Below are 18,846 nucleotides of genomic sequence, written 5' to 3'. Positions count from 1 at the left end.
CAGTCTTGGGGATTTATCCCAAAGATACAGATGCAATGAATCGCCGGGACACCTGCACCCCAATGCAGCAATGTCCACAATAGCCAAACTGTGGAAGGAGCCTCGGTGTCCATCAAAAGATGAATGGATAAAGAAGATGTGGTTTATGTATACATTGGAATATTACTCAGCCATCAGAAATGACAAATACCCACCATTTGCTTCAACGTGGATGGAACTGGAGGGTATTATGCTGAGTGAAGTAAGTCAGTCGGAGAAGGACAAACATTATATGTTCTCATTCATTTGGGGAATATAAAAAATAGTGAAAGGGAATAAAGGGGAAAGGAGAGAAAGTGAGTGGGAAAAATCAGAAAGGGAGACAGAACATGAGAGACTCGTAACTCTGGTAAACGAACTAGGGGCAGTGGAAGGGGAGGTGGGCGGGGGTGGGGGTGACTGGGTGACGGGCACTGAGGGGGGCACTTGATGGGATGAGCACTGGGTGTTATGCTATATGTTGGCAAATTGAACTCCAATAAAAAAAATACCAAAAAAAATTTTTTTAATGTAATAGAGCCTGGGAAGTTCCCCAAGAAGTACCTCCTTTGTGTCCCCTTTATCACTCTTCTCACAGCTCAGTTTCTCCTCAGTAGAGAGCTCTTCGAAGCGCTAGGTCTTGCAAGGCGGACGAAGCGTGCATTAAGAGCACAAGACGGTACATACAGTCCTCTCCATTTCTCACGTGCTTCCAGTGAAATTCCTAGTTCCTCACCTTCCATATCTCTCCTTCATAAGCCTTTCCTACGCTGCCTGGGCTAAAGTTACAAGAGGAAAAAACCGCTCCCAGACACAGAAGTTTCGCCGCCAGGCGGACGGAGCCAGCAGGTGGAGCCGCCGCCACCGCGCCTCGCGAAAACCTTCCAGCTTCAGAGGCAAAACCCCGTGAGCATGCGCGGACGCGCCGGCAGCGTCAGGCTCAAGCCCCGCCCTTCGCGCCCCTGGCTGGCCACGCACGCCCCGCCCCCAGGCGGCCGGAGGCGGGAGCACGCCAGGAGCACGCCACGCCCACACCCCGCCCCTGCGCACGCCCCGCCCCCAGGCGGCCGGAGGCGGGAGCACGCCACGCCCACGCCCCGCCCCTGCGCACGCCCCGCCCCCCAGGCGGCCGGAGGCGGGAGCACGCCAGGAGCACGCCAGGAGCGCGCCCCGCCCCGCCCCCCAGGCGGCCGGAGGCGGGAGCACGCCAGGAGCACGCCAGGAGCACGCCAGGAGCACGCCCCGCCCACGCCGCGCCCCCTGCGCCGGGCGCACGCCCCGCGCCCGCTTCCAGCTCGGTGCGGCCCACCCCGGATGTCCGCCCCTCACTGACCCGGAGCAGAGGACATGGCGAACCAGGTAGGCCTGGCCGTGCAGCGCGAGCGAGTCCGAGGAGTGAGGGGACAGAGGGGAAGCACAGGATGGAACCGGGGCGCTGACCGCGCGGGGCGGGGCCCGTGGACAGGCGTGAGCTGTGGATCCGAAATGGTGCCTTGGGCGAGCTGCTCTGCGGGAAGGAAGGGAAAGTACCTTTGCTGCGTTGGGCTCCTTTCTGGAAAGCGCTTGGCTGCTTCTGCGGCAGCCGGAGCGGAGTGGGGGTGGGGAGAGCCGGAGCGGGGGGCGGGGGGCGGGGGGGAGTATCCTGGTAGAAGTGGGTTTGGAGCGCTAGAGCCTTTGCAAATTATAAAATAAGTGACTTCCCGGGGGTCATTCTTGCATTTAGCAGAACTACAGCCAGAACCCGTGTTCTCCTAACCCTTAAGGTTGCTGTGCTTCACGATTGTAGTTCATAATTGAACAGTTACGGTGACACCAAAGAATGTATTTGGGGAGGACGCCTAGGTCCCTTTCAGTATTAATATTTTTGAGCACTTAAGGTACCAGGAGTTTATGTCCTCTTTTAACCCTCCCGTGACACTTCTGCGAGGTATTATCCCCATTTTACAGAACAAATATTGAAGCTTAGGGGTTGAGAGTGCTTAGTGGTCACATTAAGATAATCAAGATTCCGATCCAGGTCCGTCCCTGTGCCAGGAACTATTCCAGGTTCCTGAAATACGCATTGACGATAAAGAAAGCCAGAAATAAGAGAATAACGCGAATAAGCCATCTAAAGTCGTTTAGTGTTTTAATGTTTTGCAAACTTGAGAAATTTTCCAGAAAGACTTACGGCCTTGAATGCTGAAGTTGAAAAGAAATGGTAGGCTCTAGACGATCTTTTAGACTTAACAAATTTGCAAGTTGTTTTTCCTTATTACCAAATGCCTTTGTTCGGAGGTGAAAAATTATAATCCTGTGATAGTTCAGATGCTGACGTAGGGCAATTGCCTGTGGATTTAGAGTGGAGCTTTGTTTTACTTAGAATTGTCATTGAAAGAAAGAGGTTAATCTTTCAGCATTCCTGAAAATGGGGCAAAGGGGCACAAAAATCTAGATTATGGGTGAATTACAGTACAATAAGGTATTTTAAGAGAGAGACCATGCTCCCATAACTTTTTACAACATAATTATTCCTGTTGCTTAAATTCTGTAGGATACATGACTATCCTGAATTTGACCTTTTGGGACTTTGTTTTGAGACTTATGGTACATTGAGTTGAAAACAGATTCAAATGCAATATCTGAATTTTCTTACCATCGGATTTAATACCTGAACTTTAATTGTAAAAGCAATAATTTCCAGCCCTACCAGTTTACACAAGCTGCTCATCTCTCTAGGTAGTCCAACTCTCCTTGCATTCACACCTTTTGTTCTACTGCTACTAATAAATATTGACTCGTTTTTGCAAAGCTACACTATGCCAAGGACTCCATTAGGGACTATACATACTCGTTTTCATTTACTTCTCACAATAGCTTTTTGTAATTGTAGGTGTTTTGTCACTGTTTGTAACTAACACTCATCCTTTTGTATCCTAGTTAAAAGTGAAATCCACCCACCAAAGTTAACTCTTTCTCCACTTTGTGCATTCTGTAGCATTTTATGCCTCTCCCTTTAACTTATACTTGCTGGAACTGCTGACTTTCAAGTCTGTCTCCTATAAACCCAGCAGTTTGCAACCTTTATTCTGTCAACACATTTCATAAGCATTATCTGAACTAATCAAAGCTTTAGGGGTTTGTGGGGGAGGGGTGGTAAAATAGGTGAAGGAGATTAAGAGGGTCAAACTTCCACTTATAAAGAAGTCAGAAGGATGTAAAAGTACAGCTTTGGGAATAAAATCAATAATATTGCAATAACTTTGTATGGTGACAGATGGATAAGCAGATCTACTGTGGTGATCATTTTTTTATGTACTTAAACATCAAATCAAGGGTGCCTGGGTGGCTCAGTCGGTTAAGCATCTGCCTTCTGCTCAGGTCATGATCCCAGGGGCCTGAGATGAAGCAAGCCCTGTGTAGGGCTCCCTGCTCAGTGGGGAGCCTGCTTCTCCCTCTACACTCCCCCTGCTTGTGCTCTTGCTCTGTCAAATAAATAAAATCTTAAAAATAAATAAATAAACATCAAATCACTGTGTTGTATACCTGAAACTAATATAATATTCTATGTTAACTATGTTTCAATTAAAAAAAATTTTTTTTTTTAACTCTCCTCATTTACACTTGATTCTCTGGTAAAGGAGAAATGTACTGACTAGAATTTCTAACAATACTATGCTACAGAAATATGATACAAGTCCCATATGGAATTTTTACTTTTCTAGTAGTCACATTAAAAGTGGATAAAGGGGATCCCTGGGTGGCTCAGCGGTTTAGCGCCTGCCTTTGGCCCAAGGCGTGATCCTAGAGTCCCGAGATCGAGTCCCGCATCGGGCTCCAGGCATGGAGCCTGCTTCTCCCTCCTCCTGTGTCTCTGCCTCTCTCTCTCTCTCTCTTTATGTCTATTATGAATAAAGAAATAAAATTTTTTTAAAAAGTGGATACAAACTTACTCCATAATACAGTAATCCACCCCCATCCACAGTTTCAGTTACCCAAGGTCAACTGCCATCCAGAAGCAGGTGATCTTCCTTCTGATCTATTGTCAGAAGGTCAGTCGATAGTAGTCTAACACTGCATCACAATGGCTACATCACTCATTTCACTTCACTTCACACTTCACCTCGTGTAGGCATTTTATCACCTCACATCATCACAAGAAGGGTGAGTACATACAGTACAATAAGGTATTTTAAGAGAGAAACCATACTCACATAACTTTTTACAATATAATTGCTCTATTTTATTATTGTTAATATCTTACTGTACCTAATTTATAAATTAAACTTTATCATAAGTATGTTTGTATAGTTTCAGACATCTGCTGAGAGTTTGATAATGTATCCTTCTCAGATAAGGAAGAACTACTGTATTCAAGTTACTATCCTGACATATAATTCATATTCTTTAAATATTGAAATACTTTTCCTTTTTTTTTTTTTTTTTTTTTTTTACTAAGTCTTCATAATCTGGGTAACTTTTACACTTACAGTTTGTATCAGTATAGACTGGCCATTTTCTAAGTGCAATAGCCACACATGGCAATTGGCTACTATGTGGTATAGCACAGTTAAAAGGGGTAGATACAGTGTTTTTTTTTAAGGTTTTATTTATTTATTCATGAGAGACACAGAGAGAGAGAGAGAGAGAGGCAAAGATGCAGGCAGAGGGAGAAGCAGGCTCCATGCAAGGAGCCTGATGCGGGACTTAATCCCGGATCCCGGGATCATGCCCTGAGCCAAAGGCAGACACCCAACTGCTGAGCCACCAAGGCATCCCAAAAGGGGTAGATAGAGTATTTTAAAATTCCCCCATTCTGATGCTCTTTATGCTTCTTCCCACTTTGCAGGTTTGTACTAAACCAGTATTAACTTAAGCCATCCTTAGCCAAAGGAATACCGTAGGGTACATGTTAAGCATTCAGATTCCCTGGATCTCATGCCAGACCTACTAAATCGGATTGTCTTGGAACCTGTATTTTTGACATGCTCCTGCTTATGTATTGTAGAAGGTCATTAAATATTTAACAATAAAATTTCTTAACCAAAAGAGGCTTTTATATATGGCAATGTGGTCATCTCCATTAAATTTTTTAGTGAACATTGTTTAAGTGAAACCTAAAAATATGCAAAACAGTTCTCCATATCACTTTGAGGTGTAGAGTTTTTTATGATTGTGTGATACACTTTTTAAGATTAGCATTCATCAGGATCTAAACTAACTAATAAGTAGTGTGTTATTAGTGCAGGAGGATAAACGACTTGTTCTCTTTTTTCCCCATTTCAGGTTATCAAGTGTAAGGCTGCAGTTGCCTGGGAGGCAGGAAAGCCTCTCTCTATAGAAGAGGTAGAGGTGGCACCCCCAAAGGCTCATGAAGTTCGAATTAAGGTAATGATACATCTAAGGCTCTGGAAAAGAAGACTTACAATTAGGTCTCTGGGTAAATGAGTCCTCTGAGGATAAATCCCAAAGGCCAGTGTCAAGGAGAAGGCATTGAAAGTCATCCAGCCTTAGAATCACAACATCCTCCTCTTATTTTACCCCCTTCGCTTTTGCAGCACTCCTCTCCATCTTTTTAGCTTTGATATTGAGCTCAGCAGTATTTCCCATGGATCACTGGATTACTGCAATTTATCATCTGTAACCTGTGTTTAAGAAGCCTTTGTAAGCTAGTCCTCTTTCTGCCTGTTCTATAACTTAAAATGTGTGATGGCACATTAGAAACAAAAGAAGAAATGATCTTCAGTTTTGTTAGAGGAGATTTCAAATAAGATTTGGAAAGAGGCTCCTGATTTGACTGGAGCAAGAAGCAAGTGAAGAGAAATATATATGTGTGTGTGTGTGTGTGTGTGTGTGTGTGTATATTTATATAAGTATATATGTATACAGATATACATATATTAAAATATCTATATATAAAATAGATATAAATATATAAATATTTATAAATGCATACACACACACACACACACACACAAAGAAAGAAAAAAGAAAGCAAGCTTAGAGAGCTCTAAAATGTACTGAGCTTTGCAGACAAGGTCTGTGTTCAGGGGATCCATAAGTCTAATGCTTCTCAACCTCTGTTGTGGCAGAGAAAGCCTCTCCAGAGGCTACCCCTAGAGAGGGGGATATTGCACAAGGCAGCCAACTGGGTATTTTTAGCATTCTACTCTGTACTTGTTTTGATATAAAACTAATATTCTAGAAAAAATAAACTCTTTCTTGCTGTGAATTAGAGTATACTTTCCCTATCCCACCTCCAAATGCTCATGCTCCTGTGCATCAAATATTAGGTTGAGAAGCCCAGGGCCAAAAAGTTTTCAGGATCCTTTTCAACCCACACACAGGAATCTGCAGTCTTATAAAGTTTATACATTTTTCTTTAAATTTAGAAGTTAACCTGATTGTGATTATGCCACTGAAAAAGAAAATGTGTCCTGTGATGTACTAAGATGAGCTGAATGGAACATGTCGTCTTCTCTGGGAAACTACTAACAAATAGCAAAAAAAATGTTACCTTATAAGCAGGTGGTATATAGGTGAGAAAGAAGCATAAATATAAATACTCCAAGACTTTTTTTCTGTGCTTTTAGTGGTTTAGAAAGATGAGTCACTTAAAAGCAGAAAGATGAGAATAAAGGGCTGTTTAAGTAAAAGTTATGTGTGGCTGCTAAAAGGGGAGTTGGTTTCATTAAAAGCTCTGAATTTTGGCCCCAAATAAGCAGGCTGTCAGATTTCAGAGGTAGTCCGTACCTTCTTAGAAGTTGCATTTGTCAGGGCACCTGGGTGGCTCAGTCAGTTAATTAAGTGTCTGACTCTCGGTTTCAGCTCCGGTCTTGATCTCAGGGTTGTGAGATGCAGCCCCAAGTGAGGCTGAGTGAGTGTGGAGTCTGGTTGAGATTCTCTCTTCCTCTCTCTCTGCCTCTCCCATTCGTGTGCTCTTTCTCTCTCTCTCTCTCTCTCTCTCTCTCTCTCTCTCTCTCCCTCTCCCTCCCCCCCCCTCCCCCCTCCCTCCCTCCCTCCCTCTCAAAATAAAATATATGGGGGAAAAAGAAGAAAAGAAATCACATTTGTCAACAGGGAGGAGGCTTCACAGCAGTGAAGTGAGCCCCACCTGCTTTGTACACCAGTCATATTCCCCTCCACACCTGGAGGCTCGGTGCCCATAAAATCCCCTTGTTTACCTGCTCTTGCTAGCATGAACTGAAAAGGAGATAGATGTACCATTTTTTTGCATATAAATACACCATTATTTTTATGTTTCACTTAAAAATTCTGCCAATTCTAATTGTTCAGATACCGTAGATGACAAGCACGTGCTGATTTTAAAGAGGTTAAAATACCAAAGAAATGTATCTCAGAATCAATGAAATACACTATTAAAAATGCCTTTCCTTTGGCCTGTATCTCACTCTGAATTGCGTGTAAACACACTTAAATGGTCTCTAATATCCTGTTAGATTATTGCCACTGCAGTTTGCCACACCGATGCCTACACCCTGAGTGGGGCTGATCCTGAAGGAAGTTTTCCAGTGATCCTGGGACATGAAGGTGCTGGAATTGTGGAAAGTGTTGGCGAAGGAGTTACTAAGCTGAAAGCAGGTAAGGGGATATTTGAACCACTTAATTTTATAATTTCAAGTTATTTCTGCAAGGAAATTATATTTCCAATAAGCTATACACCGTTTCTTCATGAACAAGTTATCACTTGAGTCTTTGTCAAGAAGGAAATTACTCCTTATCTGGGAAGCCACAAATATTTGAGAGCTTTTTTCATATTCTGTGACTACTGTTCATCTAGAATTATTTAAGTATATTTCCAAAACCAGTTTTGATCAATTAAACAAGAATTTTTAAAGATCCATCAGTAAGTCAGTATTTTGAAGTTCGTGGCCTTGTTCTTCAGTTGCAATTTTAAGAGCTTCATTTCAATCAAAATTTTGAACTTGTATTTCTTCCGTAGCCAGACAGTGTCTGAATGATGTTGTGTAGGTAGAGTTCTAAGTTGAAGTTCTTAACTTTGCCAAGTCACATGAGTTGAGAGGAATGGGTATTTGCCGGGGCTGATGTATCCATTTAGAAACAGATGCTCCCTATTCAAGATAATGTCTTTGCGTTTGTTTCCCAGGTGACACTGTCATCCCACTTTACATCCCACAGTGTGGAGAATGCAAATTTTGTCTAAATCCTAAAACAAACCTTTGCCAGAAGATAAGGTTAGTATCTTTGTTACTTTATTCTTAAAATAATAAGTAATTGTGTGGCAGTCTACATGAATTATTTCATTCCAGCTTTATGGCTGCCTCGCTTTCACTGGTATCACCATTTTCATAGATTAGAAAATTAAGACTCAGAAATTAAGTGGCTTACCCAGTATCATAACTATTAGATAAAACAATTTTCTGAACCATTCTCCTTCCATAACTCTAGGCTAAATTCACCAAAATAACTGTTAAGGAGGGGCATACTTATGAAATTAAATGAAATCATTTTTATGGGCCATTTTATTGTCCATGAAATCGAAGTAATAAAACTCATAAGGTTATTAGGAAAACTACAAGAGATAACATAACCCCTTGACACAGAAAAGGTGGTTTTATTGTAGTAAGATAACAGCACTTAAAGAACCACAACTTTGAGGCAATTTAAGATCTCCGTGCATTCACCTTTTTTCTTCTTATTGAGGTAGAACATATGTATTAAAGTACTTAGTCTATAAATCTGAAGTGTACAGCTCAATGAATTATTATGTGTATTCGTACCTAATGGTATAACCCCTCAGATCAAGATAGAGAACCCTTCCAGAACCCTACAAAGTTACTCATATCCCTTCCATGTCAGTACCTGCCTCCCTCAAGGGAACCACTGTTCTGATTTCTTTTGCTACGGGACTTCATATATATATATAGAATCACATACCATGTGTTCTTTTGTCTGGTTTCTTTCTTTCATAATGTCTGTGAGATGTATCCAGGTTGCTGTGTGCATCAGTTCTTTTTGTAACTCTGTCATATTTCATTCCAGATATTTATCTGTTTATTCATTTATCTGTATTTATTCTCTTTTTGATGACAGTTAAGTTGCTCCCTAAATGTTTGGAGCTATTGTGATTCATGCTGCTCTGAATGTTCCTGTGCATATCTCTTGGTGGATATATGTACTACTTTGTCTGGGGTCTTTTCCTAGGATTGGAATTGCTAAATGTAATACTGTGATTTCATTTAGATGACCAAATGTATATCTCTCATATGTATTTGGTTTTCTGCCATGGTTTCTGGCTCATAGCTACTAAAAGCCTTGAACTTTCCCATGTTATTTGTTATAAAGGTGCCTTTGTCATATTAGTGAAGGTGACCTTTGGAAAACTTAGGAACCCTATGGATGGCCTGGCCTTTGGTAGGGGAAAAGGGTATATTGAGGCTGAATCAGCCAATGGCCAATATAGTCAATGATGACTATAACTAAGCTTCCATAAAACCCCAAAAGGACTGGGTTCAGAGAGGTTGGGGCAGGTAAACACATGGAGACTGAGGAGACTGACATACCTAGAGAGCGTGTGGAAGCTCCTCAGCTTTTCCCCATACCTCCTGTGCATCTCTTCATCTGGCTGTTGATTCATATTTTTTATCATATCCATTAATAACATAAGTGTTTCTATGAGTACCATGAGCCGCTCTAGGAAATTAAAAGAACCTAAGGAAGCAGTCTTTGGAACCTCCAATCTGTAGCTGGTGGGTCAGAAGCATGGGTAACATGGGGTACCTGGGTGGCTCATTTGGTTGAGCCTCTGACTCTTGGTTTCAATTCAGGTCAGAGGGTCAAGCCCTGTGTTGGGCTCTGCACTTGGTTGGCACCAAGTCTGTTTGAGATTCTCGGCCTCTCCCTTCCCCTCCTCCCTCAGCTCATGTGCACACATGCTCATGTGTGCACTCTCTCTCTCTCTCTCAAATAAATAAAATCTTAAACACACACACACACACACACACAACAGCCTAGAACTTGCAACTGGCTTCTGAAGTGGAGGGTAGGGGGCAGTCTTCTAGGACTGAGCCCTTAACCTGGAATATGATACTATCTCCGGGTAGCTGGTGTTGGAATTGAGTTAAATTCTCAGACACCCTGCTGGTGTCCAAGAATTGTTCAGTGTTGTGTTTGAGGGAAACCCCACATACACACACACACACACACACACACACACACACACACACACATTGGAATTGGGTCCATGACCTAGAAGAGTGAGTCATATGTGGAAGATCCATGTGTTCTTACATTTGTTTTCTAGTGCCATTGACAAAAATAGTTTTTATTTTTGTGAAACAAGATTCCATTTATTTTATAACATAAGTCCAGTTGGTTTTGGCAAAGCTGGAACCAAAATAAGTCTTGTTTTGAAAGATGATTTTTTTTTTAAGATTTTATTTATTGATTGATGAGAGAGAACGAGAGAGAGGCAAAGACATGGGGAGAGGGAGAAGCAGGCTCCATGCAGGAAGCCCCGATGCAGGACTTGATCCTGGGACTCTAGGATCACACCCTGAGCCAAAGGCAGACACTCAACCACTGAGCCATCCCTGAAAGAGAATTTTCTAACACTGTCTAAAATCTTGGGACCTATCAAGTATAATAATGGTAATGGGCTTTTTGTGGCTGTCTGTAGCCTTTTAGAGGGACAGGTCCTTTCAAAGCATAAATCATATCCCATGTCACTTTTTGTTTGAGAAAATTCCTCTGGGACAGAAGTGATTTCTTACATTAAGGAAGGCTAACCAAACTTAAGTTGCTCTCTTAAAGATGTAACAGTTATTTATGGTAGGGCTTTGTCACATAGTTGTTTTTGTTTCTAGTCACATATTTCTCTCAAAGGAAAACCATTATTTCTCCTGTGTATTTGTTTATTATGTGTATTCCAAAAGACTAGCCTAAGAATGTACATCAAGTTATAGTGCATTAATTTTACTAAAAATAACATATTTATTAAGCACCCTGTGCTAGGCATAATGCTTTATGTAACACCTCATTTGATTTCTATAGCAATCTATAAGTAAGATAGGATTATTTCTCTCCATTTTCTAGTGAGGAAACTAAGGCACCAAGGTTAACTAACTGGCCCAAGATCACAGAGGATTTTGACCCAACACTGTTTGACTTTAGGGCCTATACTCCTAAGCAGGATGTTACATTACCTATCTATTTAGAATATCAAAAACAATTTTTGGTACCATTTATCATACGGTTGCCTTTGTGAGGTTTTTTCATCCTTCATTAGCATTACCAACTATATAGGCCAATAAACAAAGTGAAGAGAAAGAGAAGGGAACCTGAATCCTAGAGGATTATTTTGAAAAGATGCCTCCTAAAGATCTAACTTAGCCAATGTGGCTATTTTCATCACCTAATCTGCATAATGGCTCATAATCTGTTTGTGTAGATTCTGGTTTTGGCTCTATGCTTTAAGTTATATATGTTCACAGTTTCATGATGGAATTTTAAAATTACTTCATCTGATCCATAAGTTGTATCTATTAAATTTATTTCAATACCCAACAGTAAGATCCAGAAGGATATCAAATGTTGGAAAAGATATGTAAGGTTAAAAGTCTTTTGTAAGTTTCTCTAATAAGGTATTGCTGAAAGGTGCTAAATTATTAACACATTAGAAATTAGACTTTGGGGGGGCACCTGGGTGGTGCATTCAGTTAAGTATTCAACTCTTGGTTTCAGCTCAGGTTGTGATCTTTCAGGGTCATGAGATTGAGCCTCCTGTCAGGCTTAGCTCAGAAGAGCCTGCTTGAGATTCTGTCTCACTCTGCCCCTCCTGCTCATGCCCACATGTGCTCTCTTGTGATCTCATGCTCTCTCTAAAATAAATAAATCTTGAAAGAAAAAAAATAAAGGTGGGGTGCCTGGGTGACTCAGTTGGTTAAACTTCTGCTTTCGGCTCAGGTCATGATCCCAGCATCCTGGGATCGAGCCCCATATTGGGCTCGTTGCTCAGTAGGAAGTCTGCTTCTTGTTCTCCCTCTGTCCCTGGCTTGTGCTTACTTTCTCACTCCCTGTCTCTCACATAAAATTAAAAGAAAGAAAGAGAGAGAGAGAGAGAGAGAAAGAAAGAGAGAGAGAGAGATAGAGAAAGAAAGAAAAAGAAAGAAGAGAAAGAGAGAAAGAGAGAAAGAGAGAGAGAAAGAGAGAAAGAGAGAAAGAGAGAAAGAGAGAAAGAAAGAAAGAAAGAAAGAAAGAAAGAAAGAAAGAAAGAAAGAAAGAAAGAAAGAAAGAAAGAAATAAATTAGACTTTGGGTCTTAGCATAATTTTCTATCTACGTGTCATTTAAAACTGATTTCTTTTTCCTGTGCATTTTGGGAAACCTGATTTTACCCTTTTTCCATTTTCCTTAGAGTTACACAGGGGAAAGGATTAATGCCAGATGGTACTAGCAGATTTACTTGCAAAGGAAAGACAATTTTACATTATATGGGAACCAGCACATTTTCTGAATATACAGTTGTGGCTGATATCTCTGTTGCTAAAATTGATCCTTTAGCACCTTTGGATAAAGTCTGCCTTCTCGGTTGTGGCATTTCAACTGGTTATGGTGCTGCTCTGAACACTGCCAAGGTAAGAGATTGGTCTGGATTTTAGTTTCTGCCTTCTAATTTGATACAACAGAGCTTTGCTAGAATAATGCAGTGGACCCAGTCTATAAGAAACCTGGTGATGTCCTTGACAACTTGTGCAATGAGTACCTCATAGACTGTCTTTACTATTAGGTGGAGCCTGGCTCTATTTGTGCCGTCTTTGGCCTAGGAGGAGTTGGATTGGCGACTATCATGGGCTGTAAAGTGGCTGGTGCATCCCGGATCATTGGTGTGGACATCAATAAAGATAAATTCTCAAGGGCCAAGGAGTTTGGAGCCTCTGAATGTATTAACCCCCAGGACTTTAGTAAACCCATCCAGGAAGTGCTCATTGAAATGACTGACGGGGGAGTGGACTATTCCTTTGAGTGTATTGGTAACGTGAAAGTCATGGTAAGTATGTTTTGCTTTATTCCTTTATTTTTTCTCTAGCTTTATTGTAATAATAGAGCATATAATAAATATACAAAATATGTGTTAATTGACTGTTTCTGGTAAGGCTTCCAGTCAACTGTAGGCTATTAGCTAAATTTGGGGGGGGAATCAAATGTTCTTTATGAATTTTCAACTAGGTAGGGGGTCGACCCCCCCAACCCCTGTTTATTGTCCAGAGGTCAGCTGTACATCCACTTTACTAACTTCGAGCAACAACTTCTTTAAACCTCAGTTTCCTCTTGTGTAAAATGCAAACAGTAATAACCTCTACCTGACAACAAAGTAGATACTCAGCAGGAGTAGTATTCTCCATCTGCTTCCTTTATTAAAGATATTAGAATTTTGAACTAGGATTTACTTTAAAAACTAGACAGCAAATAAAAGCTTTAAATTGTTCCATTTTGTGCTAACATGGTAGCCAGGTTAATAAATTTGTTAAGTACCTGTTAAAACTGTTGAATGAAATTACATTTAATGTAATATCTCCCCCGAAGATATTTTACTGATATTCTTAGCAAAATGCACTGACTTCTGTGATTTGGTCCTATCCCTGCCTGCAGAGAGCTGCGCTAGAGGCCTGCCACAAAGGCTGGGGTGTCAGCGTCATAGTTGGAGTAGCTGCTTCAGGTGAAGAAATCGCCACTCGTCCATTTCAGCTGGTAACAGGGCGCGTATGGAAAGGCACTGCCTTTGGAGGTAATTTAGTGAGTGAACACATTTTCTCTTTTGTTATTTCCATTGGCAGAATTTTAATCCCAGGCTGATTTTTTGTTTGTTTGTTTGAACAAGAATGTTCCCGTCTCATCATAAGTTGTGTGTATAGTTTTTTTTGTTTGTTTGTTTGTTTGCAGGGGAGGGTGTTTCACATTGAGTCAGTATTTACTCCTGGAGCTGAGGAGATGTTCAACTTCCTCTGAAGTACAAGATCACTTTTTACACACAAATCAGTATCCTGTTGATGAGGAAATAGTTGGGGTAGGGCAGGAGTGAGAAGTTGGTTCCAGGGTACACTAACAACAGTGTCAATCACACTGTTACACTGTGGACTTAAATAGGTTATTGGCATTTCTCCCATTTTTCCAGACTGCAGTTTTTGTTGGATATGATTATATCTCTTTTCTACATAGTACTGATTTCACCAATAACCAATACAAAGCCTTAAACTGAAAGTACTATATTAGACAAAACCTTACAACACAATTGAAAAGCTGCCAGACTGATCATTTTGCCAGACTGATCATTTTTCCCTTTTGTGATCCTAAAAAAGTACATGGTGGTTTGGGGTTGCCTAACTACTGGTAGAATGCTGAGAAACATTTTCCATCTTTTTTGTGGTTGCTTAGCTAGGAAGCACAAATCATGCTTCTATATCTCAACAACTATAATTGAATGAAATTTCAAGTTTTTACAAGTTTTTAAGACTATATATAAAAATCACATAAGTTTTTAATACTCTGTATTTAACAAAGTATCACTTACAATCATCATCCTCATATATTTTTTTCATCATCCTCATATCCACTTTTTTTGAAGGTCAGAGGAAAAGATCAGGAAGTAGGAGGGGTTTGGCCAAAGTTTTCTGACTTATTACTATAGAATTCATCATAAAAATGTCACAGACTCCCTGGGTGGCTCAGTTGGTTAAGTATCCGACTCTTCCTTTCAGCTCAGGTCATGATCTCAGGGTCTTGAGATTGAGCCCCATGTCAGGCTCAGCATGGAGTCTGCTTGAGTTTCTCTCCCTCTCCTTCTGCCCCTCTCCAACGCATATGTGTGGGTGTGGGTGTGCACACACACCTGCACACTCTCTCTGAAATAAATAAAACCCTTAAAAAAAAAGAATTCCTTAAAAAAAAAAAAAAAGCCAAGCTGACCAAGCCTGCCTTTCCAACTAGATGTATGCCTCACTTATTTTAGAATAGAGTTTTAAAGCCACACATCTTTCTCAGGTCCTTATCTATATCTTAAAGGGCCTTCTGAGCCTGAGAGACTGAGCGAGATGATCCTAACCTCTCACTGAAGCCTCATCCTCCCAGCACATGGTGGTTGGGAAGTAAGCTGGAGCATTGGGGCCAATGGGTGTTGTTAAAATATGACCCACAGATGGAAATAGAACTTTTGGTGTAGAGAATAGTGGTGACTGTACTTGTCTTGGTTACCAGGAGATTTAAAGCAGAAAGAAAGGGGCACCTGGCTGGCTCAGTGGGTAGAACATGTGACATTTGATCTTGGGGTCATGAGTTCAAGTCCCATGTTGGGTGTAGAGCCTACTTTAAATAAATAAAAATAATTTTTTAATAAAAGGAGAGAGGGGCAGCCCGGGTGGCTCAGTGGTTTAGCGCCGCCTTAAAGACCCAGGATCGAGTCCCCCGTCGGGCTCCCTGCATGGAGCCTGCTTCACCCTCTGCCTGTGTCTCTGCCTCTCTCTCCCTCTCTGTGTGTGTCTCATAAATAAATAAAATATTTTTAAAAAAAAAGGAGAGAGAAAAAGCCCCACAATCTGTAGGGGAAGAATAATTGGTAGAGGCATAAGGATAGAGATTTGGATAAAGGCTTAAAAGAGGTTTTAGATAAGCTACAAAGTGTACCTGGGTACCTGGGTGGTTCAGTCAGATAAGTGTGCCTTCAGTTCAGGCCATGATGATTGCAGGGTCCGAGGATCCATCTCCTCTGTTTGGAGCTCTCCACTCAGTGGGGGGTCTGCTTCTCTCTCTGACCCTCCCCCTGCTCTTGTGCTCACATGCTCACTCACACGCTCTCTCAAATAACTAAAAGAAAAAAAATTTTAAGTGTCCCTGGTTTAAAAGGTAGGAAGGCTTTTTTATTGATTTATTGCTTCTTTCAATACAAGTGAAAGATTGGAGTATTTTTGTTTAAAATCTTAAATAGCTAAAAATTTCCCACTTTCGTTTTCAGTTTCACAGTTTTCTAGGGTTAGATGCTATCCTAATTTCATTGTTGAATTTAAAACCAAAGAAATAAAGTCACATATCACATCACTTTTATTCTTTCCTTTTATGACTATAGAAATCTTTGCTGCTGTGGACCTAGATAGGTTTATTCTAAGACTTCCAGTTCTATCCTGGATAGTTTAAAACTTAGTCTCAATTGGCTAAGCTATTAATGAGATTTTATTTATTTATTTATTTATTTATTTATTTATTTTTAATGAGATTTTAGTAAATCTTAATACAGTAAAAGAGAAGTACTCAAAAGGCATTTACCGTTTTCTTTTTTAAAGACGTGTATTAAATTATTTCTCCTTTGTATATGCTGATTTTGAAGTTTTTCATTCCTCTTTAATTCATGAAAACATTTAATCTCTTTAATGTCTGTCAGCCACTAAGCAATAAATATACTATAAAGATTTGTTGAGTGCATTAATAGACATATGATTTCTTTTAGGATGGAAGAGTGTGGAAAGTGTCCCAAAGTTGGTGTCTGAATATATGTCCAGAAAGATAAAAGTTGATGAATTTGTGACTCACAGTCTGTCTTTTGACCAAATTAATGAAGCCTTTGACCTGTTGCATGCAGGAAAGAGGTAAGCTTCCTCTTTAGGTATATATTATAAAACATAGTAATGATTTAGGGTTCATAGAGGAAGGGTAAAAAAAATTTGTTTTAGTGGTCTTAAAAGATAGCAGTTAAAAACCTCTTTATTGCTTCCTTCTCTTACAGCATTCGGACTGTTGTAAAGCTTTAAATTCAACAGAGAACACATTTCCATCCTTGTACTGAAGTCTTGTGGTCCACCTGGAACAGCCAGACAAGTAGCTCTTCTAAGTTCACAGTCTCTTAGACCTTTTCTACTACTACTTTTAGAGTAACCTTCTCTAGGGAATAATATTTTTTGTATAATTCATAAATCTCTAATCAAGGACAAGGCTAATACAGTCATAAATCTGTTTTCTGAACTCTCCTTCACATGAATAATTGCCAACCCATTAAGGAATATTCTAACATAATAAAAGTAATTTCTGCATATGTCTAGGCTTTGTCCTCTTGTTTTATGCTGAATTCATTCTCATGGTTCCTATCCCCATAATCTTCATTCTTTAAAGGAAAGCTATAGGAAACAGAGCAGTGATATCTGAACCATGCCACCTTCCATCCTCAGCAATGTTTGCTTAACTTTTAAGAGCCTCTGGCCCATTTACTAAAGAACAATTTCCCCTGCCATCAGGGGCAAAGTTCATCAGAACCCAAGTCTGCCTCTGTGAGATTACATTCTTGAGAATAGATCCATGCTCAGTATGTTCAGACATACTCTCCCAGTTCCCGGTAAGGCATCTACCCCACCCTGGGCACTAAACTTCACTGACAAAACTACCTTCTGAGCATAAGTAGGTGTATGTGTGTTGGTAGTGGCTCTATGAACTTTAAAGAACATTAAAAAATATATACTAAATTTCAAAGTTCCCCAGTACTTTTTCAGATCGTCACATTTACCACTTCTAGATCACACTGCCTTTCCTCTCCAGAGGTTTTTTTGTGAATTATCTGTCCACACTACAGAGGAATTATCTTTCCTTGTCACCTAGAATTTGGTGTTTTTTACTCATGCATGTTGTTACACTTTTAGTATACATATCCATTAACCTTCTAGTCTTTGGTATTGAAAACCTAATACTGTCTGGTTCTGCAGCTTTCATTTTTTACTGATTATTGTTTGATGAATCCATGTTACTGTGTATTGAATCCATATGATGTTCTCATTCACTAATTTTAATACTGTGCAATAGTATTTAGTTATATGAGATAACAGTTTATCTGCTGTCCAAATGATGGCATAAAGTAGCTTCCAAAGCTGTTTCTGTATTGCTAACAACACTGGGGAAACAGTCTTGTATATCTTGATCATTGTGTTAGTTACTTAGGATGTATAGATGCTTGACCCATGAACACCATAGGTTTGACCTGCACAGATCTACTTACACATGGATTTTTTAATAGTACAGTACTGTAAATGTATCTTAACATTTTTTTCTTTAGCTTACTTTGTTGTAAGAATTCTCTTTATAATGCATATTTTTATATGTCAATCAACTGTTATCTTAAGGCTTCCAGTCAACAGCCAGAAGTAATATGTGGGTTTTCAAATGCGTGGAGGGTCAGCAACCCTAACCCCTGCATTGTTCAAGAGTCAACTCTATATCATAGAATAAGTATATCTTAACCGTACTAGAAATTGTCAGGTTGTTCCTCAAAAAATGGTTGGAAACTTTTGCAAATCAGATGGGTGTGAAATAGTATTTCATTACTTTGGTTTGCATTCTCCTCAGTTACTAAAGTACTATTACTGTGTATTCATATTTCCTTCTTTGTGAAGTATCTGTTCACATCCTTTGCTCATTTTCCCATTGGATTATCTTCTCTGATTAATTTTTAGAAGTTATTATAGATGCCAATTCATCAGTTTTATATTTTAATGTATGTCCAAGAATTGAAAATTCAAATAGAGAAAACTATATAAGAAAGAAGAGCAACACTCCGGTCCCACAACAAAAAGTTGATTACTGTCAAGTTTATATATCTTCCCAATAGTTTGAATGCATATAATAGCATTTATACGTATCCTTTAAAATTATGCAAAGCATATTACAGACTGTTTTTGTATCGATACACTGGATATGCCATGCACATAGATCTCTTGGTTGGAGTGAAGCCATGTACTTTTGTTGTTGTTTTAATACTTTTGATTGATGTGCTTTAATTACTCCTTATAAAAAGGCTGTGTTTCTGAGCACCATCTAGTGGACAGTAAAGTAGAAAATT

At 40.0% G+C, this 18,846-nt stretch overlaps 1 protein-coding gene across 1 annotated transcript; it reads left to right on the top strand.

The window, feature by feature from the left end:
* Nucleotides 1-1,227: 1,227 nt before the first annotated feature.
* Nucleotides 1,228-16,972, top strand: LOC112644886 (alcohol dehydrogenase class-3). Its single transcript, XM_025423630.3, has 9 exons — nucleotides 1,228-1,377; nucleotides 5,284-5,385; nucleotides 7,458-7,599; nucleotides 8,126-8,213; nucleotides 12,394-12,613; nucleotides 12,766-13,026; nucleotides 13,629-13,764; nucleotides 16,474-16,612; nucleotides 16,750-16,972. Exons 1-9 carry the CDS (start codon nucleotides 1,366-1,368, stop codon nucleotides 16,772-16,774), a joined length of 1,125 nt encoding a protein of 374 aa, XP_025279415.1. The 5' UTR covers nucleotides 1,228-1,365; the 3' UTR covers nucleotides 16,775-16,972.
* The last annotated feature ends 1,874 nt before the right edge of the window (nucleotides 16,973-18,846 follow it).

The sequence above is a fragment of the Canis lupus genome, chromosome 32, assembly GCF_003254725.2.
Source record: "Canis lupus dingo isolate Sandy chromosome 32, ASM325472v2, whole genome shotgun sequence".
NCBI lineage: Eukaryota > Metazoa > Chordata > Mammalia > Carnivora > Canidae > Canis > Canis lupus.
The sequence above is the reverse complement of the archived record's forward strand: the minus strand, read 5'-3'. Positions and strand labels throughout refer to the sequence as shown.

Bases quoted from the DNA above. Each gene is read 5' to 3' on its own strand.
- LOC112644886 (XM_025423630.3), top strand. The intron at 12,614-12,765 runs GTAAGAGATTGG...CTTTACTATTAG, and splicing joins CTGCTCTGAACACTGCCAAG to GTGGAGCCTGGCTCTATTTG. The intron at 16,613-16,749 runs GTAAGCTTCCTC...CTTCTCTTACAG, and splicing joins CTGTTGCATGCAGGAAAGAG to CATTCGGACTGTTGTAAAGC.